The sequence below is a fragment of the Drosophila gunungcola genome, assembly GCF_025200985.1.
Source record: "Drosophila gunungcola strain Sukarami chromosome X unlocalized genomic scaffold, Dgunungcola_SK_2 000032F, whole genome shotgun sequence".
Lineage (NCBI taxonomy): Eukaryota > Metazoa > Arthropoda > Insecta > Diptera > Drosophilidae > Drosophila > Drosophila gunungcola.
In genome coordinates, this window is record NW_026453186.1 from 572,433 (window position 1) to 591,059 (window position 18,627).

General features: G+C 36.4%; 1 protein-coding gene across 3 annotated transcripts in view; it reads right to left on the reverse strand.

The window, feature by feature from the left end:
- LOC128260557 (serine/threonine-protein kinase minibrain) overlaps positions 1–18,627 on the reverse strand; it is a 28,879-nt gene that overhangs the window by 2,285 nt on the left and 7,967 nt on the right. The window contains exons 1-8 of one of the 3 annotated variants that reach the window (XM_052993671.1): positions 11,832–12,524; positions 10,281–10,432; positions 9,426–9,560; positions 6,978–7,149; positions 6,744–6,911; positions 6,052–6,338; positions 5,107–5,980; positions 823–3,949 (exon numbers count right to left, since the gene is read on the reverse strand). In XM_052993671.1, coding sequence (XP_052849631.1) covers positions 3,936–3,949; positions 5,107–5,980; positions 6,052–6,338; positions 6,744–6,911; positions 6,978–7,149; positions 9,426–9,560; positions 10,281–10,432; positions 11,832–12,279 — 2,250 coding nt within the window. In that variant the 5' untranslated portion in view covers positions 12,280–12,524 and the 3' untranslated portion in view covers positions 823–3,935. Of the gene's footprint in view, positions 1–822; positions 3,950–5,106; positions 5,981–6,051; positions 6,339–6,743; positions 6,912–6,977; positions 7,150–9,425; positions 9,561–10,280; positions 10,433–11,831; positions 12,537–15,959; positions 16,979–18,627 lie in introns of those variants that run through there. The other 2 variants (XM_052993670.1, XM_052993669.1) reach the window with 2 other exon arrangements.

Below are 18,627 nucleotides of genomic sequence, written 5' to 3' on the forward strand. Positions count from 1 at the left end.
ACCAAAACCATATTTCAGTTGGTCATCCTTGGAAAACACTAAGCTACTTTGTCTTGTAACTCAATAAAATATCTGAGATTTCCGACACACCACTAACGAACAAGTAACAAAAATCATTTTATTAATTCAAGAAACCCAACACATCCATAATTGTTTGTCAAATGAAAATAATATTGTTATCCTAGACGAGCGGAAGGCCATAACTGCCTAGGTTATTAGTAAGCTTTTAGTTTAAAACTTTAGCTTTATATAAATAAAAATCTGGAGTTTTCACTTTCGGTTGGTTTTTAAAACCTTTCAGCCAAAAAAAGAAAATTCTTGCAAATCTAGAACAAAATACTAAGCTTCTTTTGTAGCCATAGAGAAATCTGTAAAGATTTGACTTTCGGTTGATTTATTTTTTGAATGCTCTACATTTAACTTCCTATCAATGGTAAATTCGTAAACAAATTTTTAAAAAGTTAAGTTAGAGATCAAAGTTTCTTAGAGTTTTCCATGGATTTCAAGTAACAACCCACAATTAAAGTTTTATGGCCCACTTTTTTTTTGTTGATTATATCATAAGTTTTTATTGAAGATTTTTTTTTCACTTTTTTTTTTTAATTTTTGTCTTTTGCTTTGGTTTGCTTTAGTTTTTTTTTATGAATTCCTTTTTCAGGGTTTTGCTTTGTTTTGGTAAAGTTTCCATTTCGGTTTCATCAATCGTTAATAAATTATCTCGTACTTATTTAACTTAAACCATCAGCTGTTGTATGTTTATATTATATAAATGCCACATATGTTGCATGTCCATATGTGTGTCGGTCTGTTGGTTTTTGTGTGTGTGTGTGTATGTGAGTGCTTTTCGTGTTTAGTTTTAAATTTGGTTTGAATTTTAGTTTTTTTTGTTTTTCATATTCTTGCAATACTGTTTTGTAAAAAAAAATGCATTATGGTCTCCCCGATTTTCCCTCTCTATTTTTCGCTATTGCACTTTTTTTTTTTTGCTTTCGTTTCCGCTTTCGTTCCAAAATGCAACTATGCTCGAATAACAATCGGTTATGGTATCGTTATCGTTGCAGTTATCGTTATTATTGCATATATTCTTCATCATATGTTTTTGCTTGCGGGTGTATGTGTGTGTTTAGGTATGAGGATTGGATTTTTAAACTTATTCGATTTATTACTGTCGCCTTTCGGGTTTTAGTATTTTACACAAGTTTCGTTAAGTGTCTCTCCGGTTGCCGTTAAATTCTTGTATCATGGATCATTTTCTTTCGGGGCTAACCTCTAATTTTAATTAATATTTACTTTTATATGTATTTCGTATCCGTTTGTCTGTCTGCGTTTTTGTTTGTGTCTAATAAAATTAATTGAGTTTTCCGCATAATTACTTGTAAGTGTTATATATAGATGTATGTATGTTAATTTATTAAATGCTAAAGTTCATCTCTTTAGTACGTACTGATTTAATTTGTTATGCTTGCTATACGAATTCGTTTGTTTTATTATTTATTTTTTTGTGGTTTTACTAATCGGAATCATCCTTTATTTGTTTTTTTTTCTGCTATTTTTACATGCCTACGGTTTTATACTTTTTACAAACTATGATTTGTGTTTGGTTTTTAACTCGTATGCCGCTTATTTGCGCTATATCGATAATTATCGCTTTGTTAATCGGTTATCGCTTATCAATCGTTCCATTTAAAACTGGTATATATATATATGTATAAATATTTTACCGCTGCTTTTTTCTCAGTGTTAGCTTTTTTATTTAACAAATATGCCTGTTTTCTTTTTATTTGTAACAAGGCCCGAACTTTTTGAAGATTGCGGCAATGGAAAGGTTTTAGAGGGATAAATATTTTTGCGGTTTTTTTTTATCACAAAAGAAAGCGGCCATCGCTTGCCTGCTCGCTCTCCTTCTTCTCTGAGGTTCCGTTACACCAAATCCCTATAAAGTCCCGATAGAGAAAGAAAGAGAGCGAGAAAGCCACTGTTAAGTTAACCCTTTAATGCCTCAAAAGTGTTTCAGATAAGGAGTCGTCAGAGCAAAAGTGGTCAATACATTTTCTGGGGGTAAGTATAACTTTGAACTTTAAAACAAAATTTAAATCATTTGTGTTAACAAGTTAGTTGTCTAGACTTCTTTACTGCATTCACTTTAAAAAAAAAAATTGAAAGACACTTTATAATTTGCTGTTACCACACTTTATCCGAAGGCATTATAAAGTTTTAGATTAAGGAAACAAAAACAAAAAGGGATGTGTTTCTATGTTACAACTGTTTTTTTTTTTTCCATTAAGTTCACTTTTCATTACTTGACTTTTGTTTATTTGTGTATGTAGAACATACTATGATCTTGGTTTACTAAACGATAAACGACATCATTTCTTTACCACCTTTTTTGCTTGTGAATTTTGTTTCGTTTTTACATATCTACGATTTTTGTTTTTGTGTTATACTTTTTACAAACTATGATTTGTGTTTCGTATTTCGCATATTTCACTGAGATCCATTATCGCTTTTTCAAATTTTTAATTATCGTTATTCGCACTAATTTCTTTTCGAAATGTATACAGCAGGGCAGATCGTTTATTTCGACAGGAGAAACTCTGAGAAATGCATCAAAATTTGAGTGTTTGGGAAGAACACCAAGGGATTGCGACTCTTTATGTTTATTAAAATGTATCTTTGTAAGTGCTTTAAACTAATGGGAGTACCACGAAAATGTGTAATGATTCAAAGTACCTTCTAAAAAAAGATAGTTAGTAAAATTAAATTTGAATGAATAAACTTTCAATAAAGCAAATAATAAATTCCAAAGTTTTATTTAGACTTCTTAGGAGGCGATTTAATAATATCACTAATTATTTTCGTGAAACCCTGTTTTTTTTTTTATAACATTACAAATGGCGAAAACAAATCTCTTGTGAGGCGTCTGTAAGTATTTTGTAAAACATAACACCTTTGACATATGCAAGAACAATTCTTAAATATACTTTTTGAACAGTGGTCGCTCATTAATGAGTGAACTAAAAAAAGAGTGAGTGAACTGAACGTGTTTACAATTATTGATCTTTTTTGCTCACTTGTTCAGTGGTTCAGTTAATAACTCGTTCAGTTTTGCTCACTTTAACATTTCTAGAAAGCTTTTTTTTTCCCGTCTTTAAGGCGCCAGAACCGGCACTATTTTTTAAATACATATGTATTCCTACGAGATCCCCCGCAGCTCGCTGTTTTCTCTCAGTGTGATTTAACTGGTATTTCCGTTTTACTTATGCATATGTATATTAAGGTGTATGTATATGTATGGCAGTCATTAAGAAAGTCGTTAAGGATTCCTCTTACAATTACTCTTATGTATTCGCAACTCTTCGTACAGTTTTATGAACCTAAATGCTTAGACTTAATTAATTCATTATTTTAAACACTTAACACACGATTGCATTTTCATCCGAGCGTTTAAAATGCGTGAGCATAATACAAATTACATATTATATTCTAACAAAAAAAAAAAAAAACATGGTTTTTGGAATTTAAGGAAGGCGCCACATTATTTTTATAGGAAAAAAAAAACATATCTTTTTTTTCTTTTATTTTTGAGTGTCAATATAGGGACAGAGAAAGGGACAGGGGCAGGGAAAAAGACGTGAAAGCGGCAGACAGTGAGTGTGTGTGTGACTGAGAGGAATGACTATTTACAAAACGCCGGAGCTGTTAGATAATGGATAATACAAGTATAACACATGGCCAGCGGATAACCAGGCTGCTAAAGTGGATGTGGCTTGCACGTTGTGTATTACTGGTTACTGCTGTGGTATCCTTGAAGTTGCAACTGCAATCGATGTTGCTGCTGCTGCTCATGTTGCGGATGTTGCTGCTGCTACTGCTGATGCTGCTGATGCTGCTGATGCTGCTGCTGATGTTGCGGATATTGCTGCTGCTGTTGCCGGTCATCGGCGATCATCTGCGGCCGCCATTTGAATTTGCATTGCATTATATATCAATTATATTTTTGTTCGAGATCGAGCAGTTCGAATAGAAAAAGAAAGGAATTGATCTTTATATTTGGGAGCACAATCGGTTTACGCTCTTGCATTGCTACTTTTCACAAACTCTCGCTTCGTACAACTAATTAAGCGCCGAACTAAAGATAAAACGAAACACTTCTTACATGTACAGGTGACTAGAGCAACTAAATGGTAATCAAGTATCAACTAAAAATGTAAAATGCCTAATGCAAACACAATATGTCTTAAGTACAATTTTGACCACAGCTAGTAACTAAATGGCACACACACAAAACACACACGAATTTCAACAAGCGAAGACTGCTCAGTCTCCCACTCGTTGCAAACTACAACATATAACTCGGAGCTTCTGCATCAAATCAGCATCAGCTCTCGAAAAAATTATAATCATAATCAACAAACACAAAATTCTATGGGACAGCAGCTACAAGCTTGGGCGGCTTTATCGGTTTTAGGGCCAAGGTTCTTGGATGCCCAACGTAATATATGGCCTATTCTCAATTTTCCCAGTGAATGTAAACTGTCCTTCCTTCTCTAAAATTAATTATCCCGTATAAGATCTACTTTTCATTATCCAAAATGAGATATTTACATTAAATAGTCAGAGGTTTGTAATTGCATTGCATACATTTTAAGAATTTTTATAACTTTTTTCTAAGTTCAATGTGTACTCAAGTAGAATTTTTCCGGTTACTTGTAATTGAACTTGGCTAATGGTTAAACAAAAAGTATACAAATAAGGTCTCGAATAAGGAAAGTGCATAGCTTCAACATTTTGTTATTCATTAGCCTGTTTAATATTTCGTTAAGTCAACATTAAGAGAAAACAAAAAAGTATATCCGATTTTTGTTAGAAAGTCAATTGAAGAACCTATGATTTTGTATATTTCATCCGCCTTAAATGGCGGTGAAAACCCCTTCAGTTCAATCCTTGATATTCTTCTACCTTAGTTTCCTCTCAATTCAAACCAAAAATAGACCACAGATTACGGGAAGCATCTTCGATTTATACCCTTCTGTTTGTGTGCCATAAAATCGAGCCGCTTGCCAAGCTTTGGGGGATTGTTTCTAGGTGGGCTCCACTACTACTCACCATGACACTGGGCATCCGACGCACCGCCAGGACCCGCGAGTGGTGGCAGCGGCAGGGGCAACGCCAGGGGCAGGGGCAGGGGCAGGGGCAATGGCATCGCCTGCTGTTGCTGCGCCGCAGATGAGCCTGCGCCGACGCTCGATCCCGATCCGGATGAGCCCGTGGCCGTGGCCGCTGCTGTCGCCGCCGTCGGAGCCGCTGCACTGGATGAGGAGACCGGTCCGCTACTGCTGCCGCCCGTTCCGAGGCCACCGACGCCGCCGCCGCTGCCGCCGCCTCCTCCGCCACTTGATCCGCCACCTGCTCCGCTGGATCCGGAGCCACCGGCACCAGCGTTCGCTGTGGCACCCGCGCCGCTCGTATTGGTCGACTCGTCGGCCGTGCGCTTGAAGAAGTTGTGCTGCAGGGCATAGTAGGGCGTGACCCGGGTCTTGGGGTCAAAGTCCAGCATGCGCAGGATCAGATCCTTGAACTTGAGATAGTCGGAGACGGAGTGGCCGGGCTCATCTAGACGCCTGCCCCCTGGTCCGCCTGTTTCCACGCCCAGTATGTCGTGGAGCTTGCGCGATCCCGGCGGCTTGTACTTCCTCCCATTCTGATTCTTCTTCAGCACATAGGAGCCATCGGCCACGATCTTGTCGAAGAACTTGCGGGTCTTGTGCGCCTGATCGAGCAGATACTTGGGCGGCATGCCCAGCACCTCGACGATCTTGTTCATCTGGTCAACCTCGTTGCAGCCGGAGAAGAGCGGCTCGCCGGTGTGCATCTCGACCAGGATGCAGCCCAGCGACCACATGTCGATGGCCAGGTCATACTGGATGCCCAGCAGCACCTCCGGCGAGCGGTAGAAGCGCGACTGTATGTAGTGGTAGATCTAAATGGGAGATGGGGGATCAGTATCATTTATATTTTTGTATACAATTCCAGGACATGGACAACACTTACCCGCTGGCCCAGCTGGCAGGAGCTGCCAAAGTCAACGATCTTGATCGCCGAGCGCTTCGGGTTGCACAGCAGGATGTTCTCGGGCTTCAAATCACAGTGAATTATGTTCAGTTCGGGGGTGCTGAGGAAGAGCAGTGCCGTGCAGAGCTGCTGGGCGAACTTGCGCGTGAGGTTCAGGGAAACGCCCCGGAAGTTGGTGTTCCGCAGCAGGTCGTACAGGTTGTATGAGAGCAGCTCGAACACCAGGCACAGGTGGTTGCGCCACATGAAGTGCCGCTTGAGCTTAACTGTGGATCGAAAAGATGGCGGTGTGATGGATTTTATATTTTATTCCTTTTCCAAGTGATCAGTTTCTGGGCTCGACTTTCTTTCAAATATTTTGCTGAGCTTAACTTTGCAAATGAAATTTGATTAAGACTTAATACTCACACTTAATTGAATCAAAATCAACAGGAAAATAAGATGAGTATCATATTTAAAGATAAAACGTTACAAAATATATGACTTTTAATGTTTGATTTTTATAAAATATTATTAATTAATTTTCCTTAAAAAGGAACTTTTTGGTTGCTTTTACAGCACTTAAATTTTTTTAAACTAAGCCAATATTAGAATACTTTTGTAGAAACATTTTCATTGTCTTCTTTTGAAAATTGTTATTTAAGGAAAAGAATTCTGCATCATTTACATACCGATGTAGTATTTATTTTCGGCATCCGCCCGGTTCATCATCTCAAGCAGCTTGACCTCAATCTGTGCCTGGTTTAGGAACGGTTTCTTATTCTTAATTATCTTGATCGCCACGTGGCACTGCTCCTCGTGGTCGTAGGCCTTCACCACCTGACCAAAACTGCCCTTGCCTGTGGGATCGAAGCGAAATTTCAATAAGTTAAGATATAATAGAAAGATATTTGATTCCCACTCACCGATCAGCGAGTCGATTTCATAGCGATCCAAAAACTTTTCGCCATTCTTGATTATATAGTCGTGATTATCGTCGTCATAACCGTCGTTATACAGTTTTCGCTCCTTTTTGTTGGATGAATCGTCGTCGCCTTGCGTCTGCTGGGCACGACGTTTCTTTTTCGCGTAGTAAACCTGGAATTAAACAAGTAATAAACATTAGTTATTGACAATTAATTAGTTAATTAATTAGAAAACCATCTTTTGGTTTGAACAAATTTCTAGCACTTTTTTAGCTAACCAGACATTCTTCAACTTAAATTTAACAAAATACACTTTTTATTCAAAAGAAAATCCATCGTTAGTAATCTAAATATTTTTTTTCTGAAACACTATGTTTATTATTTAGCTGAAAAAATATAAATATATTTGTTTTTTGTAAGATAGCTCCAGGGACTAACGCCACCTGGCGTCGAGTAGCGTGGCTTGAAAGCCATAACGCCCCCTGCTTGAGATAAGCGTAACTACACTCAAAAAATCGATCGATGTCAATCGATAGTTCCTAAAAATGCCTAAACTATGTTTGTAATTTCAAATCTTCTTAAAACGTTACTAAAAAAAATTGAAAATGCTCCAAATTGAGGGAGTTAAAGTTAATTGGATTTTATTGGCCAGCTGGAAGTTATCCAGTTACTTCCACTTCATCAACGACAAATGTAAACACAAAATGGGGAAAGTGGAAAAATTCCGAAAATGAGAGACAGAACCGGCAAATAAAAAAAAATAATGAAAGAGGGCGACGCCAAACCGAAAACAAAGCAGAGAAATATGAGATGAAAATTTCTCTCTTTCGGCGCTCTCTCCCACTCTCTTTCACTCTCACGCTCCCTTTTACTTAAGGGGGGGAAAAGGTGGCAGCTTGGCGAAAAAAGTTGTTGCTAACGCGGCAAGCTGCCGGTGGAGCGAGCGAGATAGGGCCACAGTGGGAGAGATAAAAAGATAAAGAGACAGAGAAAGAGAGAGCGATAGAGAGAGAGAGGAAGAGCCCCATTCTCTTAAAAACGAAAACTGTAGCATACAAAACGGCAGCGAAAAGGCATTTGCAATATTACGGCATCTCTAACGGCACAAAATGCCAACTGCAAATGTAACAGTAACGTCTGTCAAAAACACTCCAGGCTGCTCTAGAGCACCTGTCAAATTCAAATACCTGCAACCAACCGCAACGCCAGCTGTCAATCGGTTGACTGCAAAGCTCTTATTTACCAACATCAATATGTTGCAATACTTGCAAGTGCAAACAAAGCTTAAATATTGCGATTGTTAATATTTCAATATTGTTTTTGACTTTGGGTTATGGGTATTTTTAGAAAATTTTAATGTAATTTTAAATTTGGTGGAATTCTGATTGTCGTTATATAAGAAAAAAAAAAATAAAACGACTTATTTGAAACAACAATGTGTTTGAATTTTCAGGGCTACAATGCGAAATTTGAATATAAACATTTCTATATTCTCTCCTTATAAAAATCAGGACCATCCCTCTACAACATGTTTGGGCCTTAACTTTCTAGTGGCATTTTGTGTAACATACATCGAAATCTTATTGATTCAGTCAAAAAGGTATGACTTATGTTGTATTTTCAGTTACGTATCCAACTTGCGTGCAACTCGAATTCCTTCGAGCAGCCTGAAATATTAACATTATAATGGGGCATAGGACAATCACCCCGCCCCCGCAAGGCGAATAATCACCGATTTAGGTCGGCAGCATTTCGTCATAACGTCATTTGACAGTTTTCATAAGAGCCATTTAGAACTTGGCAGGAAAACCGAGACAGTTGCGTGTGGCTGGCTTTCTCTACTTATTTATCCTCTTGCTATTTTCCGACTGTTGTCAACCGAGGCGGCAGACGACGTCAATCGAAGTCAACTGCGAACGGGCGAGGGTGGTGTGGGATTGGAAATTGACCCCCTCAAGCGGGTCAAGGACAAACGTATCTTTAGCTCAGCTCAACGCCACAAATATCCGCTGTCAGCAGATAGTCAGACAGCCACAAGACAAGAAAACCACCGACAAAATTCCGATCGTCATAAGAGCGTGACAAAGTAAAAAAAAAAAATACGGGATAGATGCCAAGGTTTCTTGGGTAGTTGCGCATAGAAAAACATTAGTGTTTGTCTGTTTGCAAGATCAATTTGTATTTAAATTATTAAGTTATTATGTTATAGAAAAAAAAGGGTCTATGATTCTACCAGTATTATATGTTTAATAATTATTTAATTTATTTTTAAGAATATTACAAAGATTAATATCACATTTAAGAAGAACATAATATCCATTTGGATGTTAGGCTTTGATTAAAAAAAAGCTTGACAAAACGGAGTATTTATGACCTTTATGACTTAATTATTAATATTTTTGGTTGTGAGGGTGGTTTGGTTGAAGGTTTTTTGGGGCTTACACTCACCTCGTTGATGTGCTTGTAGGTCTTTATCAGATCGACGCTCAGCTTGCGCAAAGGTCCCAAAGCGGGATCCCGAAAGTGGGTGGGAATGCGGGCCTGCATGGCGCGCACCTCCGACGAAGACGAGGGACTAGAGTGCTGCGAAATCAAATAGAAAATTTTAGAATTAATATTTGTAGTCAATATACGTTATAAGTTAACTGATACAGTGGCTGCTGGTTTATAATCCCTAAACAAGATCCTAATCTAATTTATATATGTTATGAAAAGGTAGGTCGTTAGGTGCTGAAGATTCTCCATTGATTGATTAACTAATTTAATTTATTAATTCCTTTTTGATTTAATACGTTAACTTTAATTTTATTTGTAATAAAACAAAAAATTCTTTGTTAAGCCCCACAAATTTTGAATCATTTATGTCGTATGAGTCATAATTGGCTTACTTGGTAAAGGTAAAACCAGTTGTACGTAAGCCTTTCTTTTATATTTTCCACTTACTTTAATGTGGGTATTAACCTTTCTAATTGCAGCTTATAATTTAACTGGAGCATGGGAAAAGTTCTCTGAAAGAGCGTTTGTTACTTTTTCACGGTTTGCCCTTCTAAATTTCTGGCTTTAACACAAAACGTATTTACTCTTTCTAAAATTATTCCTCTTTTTTTAATACATTTCGTAATCTATTTTTTCAAGAGGTTATTTATTTATTTAATATTATGAAAATTAATTTATGTTTAATAGCACACAACTGAATAAGTATACTTTAACTCTTTCTTTTAGTTATTTAAGTACTTTTTTGTAAAATGATTTGAGATCTTGTTTTGGGAATGCTTATTTGATATAGTCCTGGTGTATACTCACATGGTGCATGACATCCCGGTGCGTGGCAGGCAGATCCTCTTCGACGACGATGCGACCGTATAGGGGGGCGTGGCGCTGTCTTCCGCCCCCGCTCCCGCTGCCCTGGGCTGCGTCGACGGCAACGCTGCCCCCGCTGGACACATAAGCGGATACTAGAGCGAATGAGAGGAAAGATATTAATCAGACATCGGCTGAATATTATACACATGTCTTTGCTGTATTTCTGTATTTGTTTGTTGGTTTGCTTTTTGTGCTGGTTCATTGACCGGATCGCTCGGACACCGCTCTTCTGCAGAATGCACCTGTTTTCTCGCACACCTGACTACGTCAGCGTCGAGAGTTGCCAAAACGGTGGTAAACGCAAAAGGGGAGGGATGAGATGAGATGATATGCACTGGGGGTAAAACAATACAAGTTCCCAATAATTTCAACTTATACTCCTTGGATGTCTGAATCAACCTTTACTATACAAATTAAACTTTTAAGATATATACATTTTAAATTGTCCGTTTAAGTGTGAGAAAAAAAAAAACAAATAAGAAACAAGTCAATCAAATAAATGTTTTTATGAACGATTTGAGTTTTATAACAGCCATTAAAGATTGTGAACAAGTCAACTTACGTTAAGTTTATTTACTTTTTCCGTAAATATAAAATACCTTTTATTATAATTTAATCGAAGATAAGATTATTTTTATTCTTTTTTCCTCTGTGCAGAGGCAGTCAGAAGAGGAAGAAAAGTCGCCATAGAAGACAGAAACTTTACCTTAAATTTAGAAGCAGACGGAACCAAAATTATTACACAATATGCAGGCGCACATACATAATTCTGCCGTTTCTTGCTTCTATTTTACCAAGTTTCTGTGACCATTTCACTTGCTCACTTTTTTGTTTTGCTTTTAGCTTGGCTTGTGCAACAAAAATAGCCCCAAACGTTATAAACAAGACACCGAAAAACAAGGCGAAGGGGTGGAGGAGGGTAACAGAAAAACCTGCAAGTCCCAGCAGCTGCGTTTAATATTAAATGATATCCTAATTCATCATCTTTTTATTAACAGAAACCTGATTTGTAAAAGCATTACAATTTTAAAGATTAGGGTACAACAAAAAATATTCAAAAGGAAAATACACTAAATAAGAATTAATTTAGGAAACAAAAGTGACATAAGTGTAACTTTAGTTTTACTAGTAATATTGGCAAGAAAGTAATTCCGTTTTGAGAAAGGTAATATTGAAAAAAAAAAAGAAAAATAAACATATAAAAGTCATTTTGTTTTGTGTGTATATATATATAATATTGAACACAACAGCCCTGCTATTGAGACTTTATAAACATTGTCTATAAACCTCTTTAATATTTTTATAGTTTGTTTTTTTAGTTGTGGCAATAGCTTTGTTTACAAACATAGACGTCCTACTAAGAAAAGATTTAAAAAACAAATTTTAATCGGTTGACATTAACGTGGCACTCAAAAAGTGTTAGAGCCTTAAACCTCAAATGTATCTTACTAGTTATTAACAATCCATATAGAAGAAAAACTTTAAGCTTACAAGCAAAAGGCAGTGGTCGTTCTACTTCATTCCTCGATGATCCCTGAACCACCAACAGATTGCCATCGACACGATCCACATCCACATCCACATCCACATCCACATCCACAGTGTTCCAAACACTTTTGGGCTGGAATTTTGAGATGATTTGATGGCCATCGCCATCGCCATCGCCGTCCGCCTCCTGATTGCCATTTGTTGGCCAATTTTTGACACGATGCTGGCAGCCAATTTGCGCCAAATAATTGATGTAATGAGGCGGATGATGGTGGTTGTGATGGCTGTGATGATGGTGGTTCAAGCTGCCACTGCTACTGCCACTGCCACTGCCACGGCCACTAAAACTTCCACCAGGTGGACCAACGACGAATGGCGCCCAATTGCTGGTGGCCTTGTCAACCGCATCGCCGCCGTTCGTTGACTGCCAATAAACCAAAGCCGCCGACATATCTGGTTTTTTTTTTTTTTCACTTGTACTCGCACTCGCACTTCCCGCTTCCTCTTTGAGTTTATCTATATTTTATATTTCCCTTGTTTATTTGTCTTAAATGAATTCATTAATTGTCTGTGCTATAGATCCATTTCCCTGGCTTTGAAAGCGCGATCTGTGTCGCGTGAAAATTCAGCGCAAACTGAGGCAGTTTTTTTTTCCCTAGCCCCAAAGTTTTGCCACTCGTCGTTTTGTCGTCTGTTTTATTTATACGGAACACTGTTTTCTGTCGCTGGTTCTGACTGCTTTTTTTTGTTTTGCATTTTTTTTTTAGCTGCATTTCTGCGGATCACACGAACGAACGAGCGATAGCGATTGCAACGATCATCACGATCTCGGGGTGATAATGATAATGAAGATGTAGGGGATGCCCGGCGATATGGCATCGAAATTTGTTTTGTTCACATCAGAGTTTTTTTTTTAGTGTTGCACAATCTTAGTTGATGGCCAAATACTTAGTAGGACTTAAACAATCCCAACGAAAATACTTTAAATTTTAATAATAGCCACAATCTATTGCCAACACTTTTAGTTTAAACATCTCCTTTTTAGTGTTGAGAAACTATATTTGAGTTTATCAGTGTTGCATTAGTAATCCAAGTATACGAGAAATAAATCACCGGAAGACTTTGACCACGGTCTTACTTCCTGATTAATTGCTGATCGTAAACAAATTATTCTTTCTATTCCTGTTGCCTTATGGGTTTTCCGGCAGTTTTGGTTGGTCAAAAGAGCACATCTGGGTTTTTGTTTCTTATCGCTGCTGTTTTTGGAAGTAAAAGGGGAGTTTCGCTGTTTATAGATAATGGAATTTCAATAGTGACATGTAGCGCAGTGAAGTGGGTAGCGGGTGGGAAAGTGTTCGCACTTGTCTCGTGCGGGTAAAGATACAGATAAATTCATTTCTTTGTTTCGGCTTTTACGTCGTCGTCAAGTCAAGGAAATCAAAACAAAGCAAACGAAATGTGAAATTAAAATAAAATGTAATTAACCCCAGCTAAAAAGTGTGTGCATAATACAGTGCGTTACAAAATTGTATAACTGATTGAGTTCATGTAATAAGAAGAGATTGTATAAAACAATATATAGCGCACAAAAAATGTGTAAGGGGGGGTATAAAATAAACTACAGGCAAAACCATAAATATACAAAGTATTTTTTTTTTTGTATTTTGTTGTTGTTTTTGATTATTTTATAATTTTTAAAGCATTTTGTTTTTCTTTCTTGGCCAAAAATAAATCAATCGTATAACTAACGTTAAATAATTGTTACTTTACTATTCATTCATTTGAAAGTATTTTGTTGTTACTTTTCTGGCTTATTTAACAGTAACGTTACTATTAAAATAGTAATAAAAATATTTTCATATTCCTTATGTATTTTGTTATTGTTTCTCCAGGCCAATTTTATAGTAAAATAACATTTAAAATTGTTTAAAAATATTTTATTGAGTGTTAAGCTCACGTGTTAGGCTCGTGGGTCAGCGGGTAAGACGCTTGGCCAGAAATCTGAGCAACGCAAGTTCGAATCCCAAGGCGGGATGTTATTTTTGTCTTTTTTTTTGTTTTAGATTTAACTGAAGGAATGTTTATTTAAATCGTTGTAAACATCCATGGAAATTTGGGGCAAATATTTTAACTGTCTACGCTTTGCTTAACATGACTGCTTATGAAACAGTCATTAATTTAGAGACAAGCAAATATAGGGCGGGAGCAGTGCTCGATTCACAAACTATTAACATGCTCTGTCGCTGCTCTGTTAGTGATTCTCTGTGTATAATTTTTATGGTTATAGAGTCAATATACCATTTTTCGGCGGTCCAACTATTTAATAGTAATGCAACTATTTTTTTGTGTATTTAACTATTTTGTGGAAAAATTACCATTTCATAGGAAATTAACAATTATTCCTAGGTTGGGACATAGTTTTACACAGTTTATTTTTTTGTGTGTTCCAAGAATTGAAGAAAAAACAAAACACACAAATCAAAATTGATGTACACGAACCACTTTAAAGTTATGTAAAATTATACATTTACATACGTCAGTCTTTTTGGAAGACTTTTTCCGAACCAATTATAAAATTATTAGCAAATATAAATAAATTGAACGCTTGCCAATCGATGGAAGACTTGAATAAAAATGAATTTGGGTCCCCCCCCAAAAAAAAAAGAAGGAGGTGCAAGATGAGGAGGAGGAAAGTGAACAACCAATTTATTTATAGGGATCCGATCCTCCGTCTGTTCCGATGTTTCGATGTCTGTCGCGTCTCGACCGAAAATAAAAATAGTTGACGACATTTTGCGTTCGTTCATCGTCTTTTGGCCACTTGCATTTTGGCCCAGGAATGGGATCGGGGCGTTACAAACAATCTCCATCGATAATTACATTTGGGAGGGGGACTATGACGATGACGATGGAATCCGGAGCAAGTGAGTCACGACCCGTTGGAAAGGTAATAATGTCATGAATTGCAGTTACTTGTGGCACACCATTTGACAACTTTATGAACAGATGGCGCCAAGCTAATCAGATACAAGAGTCCCGGTCGCCGTAACCCCACATATTTGACAAATAATGGGGAAGTGCCACAGAGTCCCGGGTTTTCGAAATAGTACGGATTAAAGCAAATACAGACGGAGACAGTTGAGTGATAAGCAAACAGTTTACACAATATTTGCTGGCTGAATGGAGTGACATTGTTGCATTTCTCAGCGGGTGGGAACCGGAATTAGCTGCTTAAATACTCCTGCCCTCCCCTTTAAAATTCCACCTTATATTGCCCAAATCCTCGTCTATAAATACGAGTTGATTGCAGGTAATGATTGTAGCTCTAGTTATAGTTTTTTAAAAAGTCAATAATACCCTACCATTAACACTGTAACATTATATCGTCAACCAACACCCTTTTTCTTGAGAAAGTCAAGACTATTTACAGGGTGGAAACTTTAGTTTGATTTATTGCCCCAAGTTACAGAGAAATGATTAAGACAGATAAAAGGCTTGTTCTTAAAAGCATTGGGCAAAATATCTCGGAAGTTCAGACTTCTAAAAACTAATGTTTTCGTGTTTTTAAATTTGATTCAAATTTTAAAACATTAAAAATTTAGGTTTTTGTTAAACAACGTAACATTAGAAATTCAACCAAATTTTATTATAGAATTCTACTCTGCTACGACATAAAAGTTGTGTTTTTTATCACTTAAATTAGTTTGAAAAGCTAATAATTATTTATAAGTTACTCACGAGAGAATACTATTTTAAATTTTAAAGCAATGATCAATTAACTTGTACTCGAGTATTTTAAAATATTTTTATAAACATTATTAAAAATCTATAAAACTATAAATTATAAGTTCCTAAACCGCTGTAATATACAAAAATGCACAAACATGTTGGTGGGAATTTTTTGTTTTGGTGTTTGGACAAAAAATTCTAAAAATAATTTCTTGAGCTATCGACTGTTAACGATATGAAAGTCAAAAGCGCACCAAACCCCTTGGAACAGATGAGGAAAATGAAAAGTTTATGAAATTTGAGTCCAAGACTTAGGTAGAATGATGAAATAATCGGCAGTTTCTGGAGGGGTTCGAGCAATCCGATCTTGAGTTTTTACAAGTGAAATCGAAGAGTACTTACGTTTCTGTTTATTCTTATCCATAACGCCGCCGCTATTCGTATCCTCTAATCTATACATGGAGCTGATGTTTGTTGGTTTTGCGCTGATAAATGAATTGTTACTTGGATTTGTTTATTCCTATATTTTACTATATATGTACTTTACATATATATACTTGTGTTTATATATATATATATATATATATGTATATTATTGCGTTATTTGTTCATGTGATTTGGATAGATTGAAAATGTATTTTTGTCGGATTTTGGTTTTTTGTGATTTTTTTTCTATAAATAAATAGTTTTTGTGTATTTTAATTCCTTTCGTTATCCTTTGTGTCGTTGTTGCATTATTTTTTATTTTTTTCGTGAGTACCAGTTAATATATTATTATGTATGTGTTATAACCAATAATAATATATATATTTTTTCGTATATATTTTTATGGGTCGAATACTTTTTGTTGTTTGTTTTTTTTATTTAAAATTATGAACACAATTAAAGTCTTTTGTTGGATTTGCTTGCCGTTTCTTATTTTTTTCAGTGTAATAGTTGAACATTTATGAAACAAACAAAACAAAAACACGTTGGTATGTGTATTTCTTCGCCGCCTGCTGTTGTTGTTATTGCTCTTTCCGTTTATATACCGTTTAGCATTGCAATTACACACACTCCCACACAACGGGAGCGTGTGTGTGTGCTCTAATGAAAACAAAACACACACACACGAACGTACACACACGCACGAGGGAAATCTGAGAAGAAAGCACGATCTTGCTTTCTACTGCGTTTTCATGAAATAATAATCGATTACTTTGCAATTCCTTGTCGATTTGCTCAATTTAATGTTGCTTTAGTATTATGGTAGTTTTTGACTGCCGCTTTTTTCAACATTTTGCTCAAACATTTTACAAGCACTTCTATTTTTCGCTTATTTTTACATTTTCATTTATATTTGACATTGGTAAATAATTGTCGCCACGCTTTGTTTACAAAACTGTACTGCTTGCTGCTGATGTGGTTGTTGTTGTTGTTTGCTGGAAGAAAAGGAAAACACGTTTGTTTAATTAACTAATTGAATTATAATTATTTATAGATAATATACATATATTGGAGAGCCGGAAAAGGTTTGAAACGTACGGCGCAAATAAAAATAATAAATAAAAACAATCGCGCGCTCTCTGCCTCTGTTAACTCACTGTTAACGGTTTCTCTCTCTTGTGCCGCTCTCTCTCGCTCTCTCTCTCTTTGGCAGGTGAACGAACGACACGCGACGCAAAAAGCATGCGTCTGTGTGCGAGCGAGAGAGCGCGCAAGTTCAACGTGTGGCTTGGCGTTTTTTAATCGTTTTTTTTTTTGCTGCCGGGGCGCCGCCTCTAATACATACACACGCGCCCACCTCTGACACTGCACTCACACACACACATCATGCACACGAGTGACAGCTGTTTATAGTTCGATTTCGATTTCGATTACTCCTTTTCGACTCTGTTGTCAAGGCGAAAAATTTTGTGTGCATTTTAATTACAAATGTTGTTTAACCCCATACAAATACGTGAGCAAATATTTTAATTAGCTAAACAAAAAGCATACTATACTAGCACATTTTTTGTTGTTGCGGTGAAAGTAGCGTTTATTAGCGTTTAGAGCTGCGCTGCCTGCTCTTTGTTGTTGCTTTTCTGCGGCACATGTCGGCATTTCGCAATTTTGTTGCCAAGCAAATGGAATTGACCAGCAGACACTTAGGGTTGCCATCACTCTTTCAAATTTTGGCTCTGCCTCTCGGCAAATAAAGGGATAACACAAAAAAAGGACAAAAATACAGCTTCGGTCACAAGCATAGTCGCCAACTTTATATTTCAACAACTATACAGCAAAATAAATATAAAACCAAAGCAAATCTTCATACATTTTTAATGGGAGTAAAGTTGCTTTTTTTAATTATGAGCCAACTTCTCTTAATTTTTTTCAACTTTTTTGTACATTTTTCTTGTACCTCATACAAACCTAAGAATTCTATGGAGATAAAGATTTATTGCAATATAAAACTAATACAGCTTAAGCTAGGTGTAATAAATTTGAAAAATGTTTGATCATTCCATCTTTTACCTGAACCAAGTTTTAATCGATCTGCTGAGTATTGCACTGTGTCTAAAGAAAATTGTTTTAATTATAAATAAATTAAATTATTTAATGATATTTTTATGTAATTACCATTTTAATTTAATGAAAGAAAAATAGGCACCAGACCTTGAGCCGTCCAAAACACACCAGAATTATGTAATTACTTTATTTTGCTGGTATTTGTAAATAAGTTAAATTTATAAAAACAAGTTTTCCAACTCCCACTGTACAGGTGTGAATGTTTGTGGTGTTTTGGTTTTTTTTTTTGCATTTCTGCGGAAAATTATTCACACAATTTACCGACAAAGCAGAAAAAACCAGTTCCCTAATAAAAAAAAAAAAATGAAGAAAAAGAAGAAAAGTGCAGCCTGTGAATGATTCTCTTCCCGTGAATCAGAAATGTATAAAAACGAATTGAATGCGTCACTCCTCTCTGCAGTTTGTGACTAATAAACAAGTAATTCCCAGCGTGCGGATCTTTGCATGTGGCTAACGTGTGTTAACCCGTTGTTGTCAACTGATCGACCGTCGACCGCTTATCAGTTCGTTTGACTTTTCACAC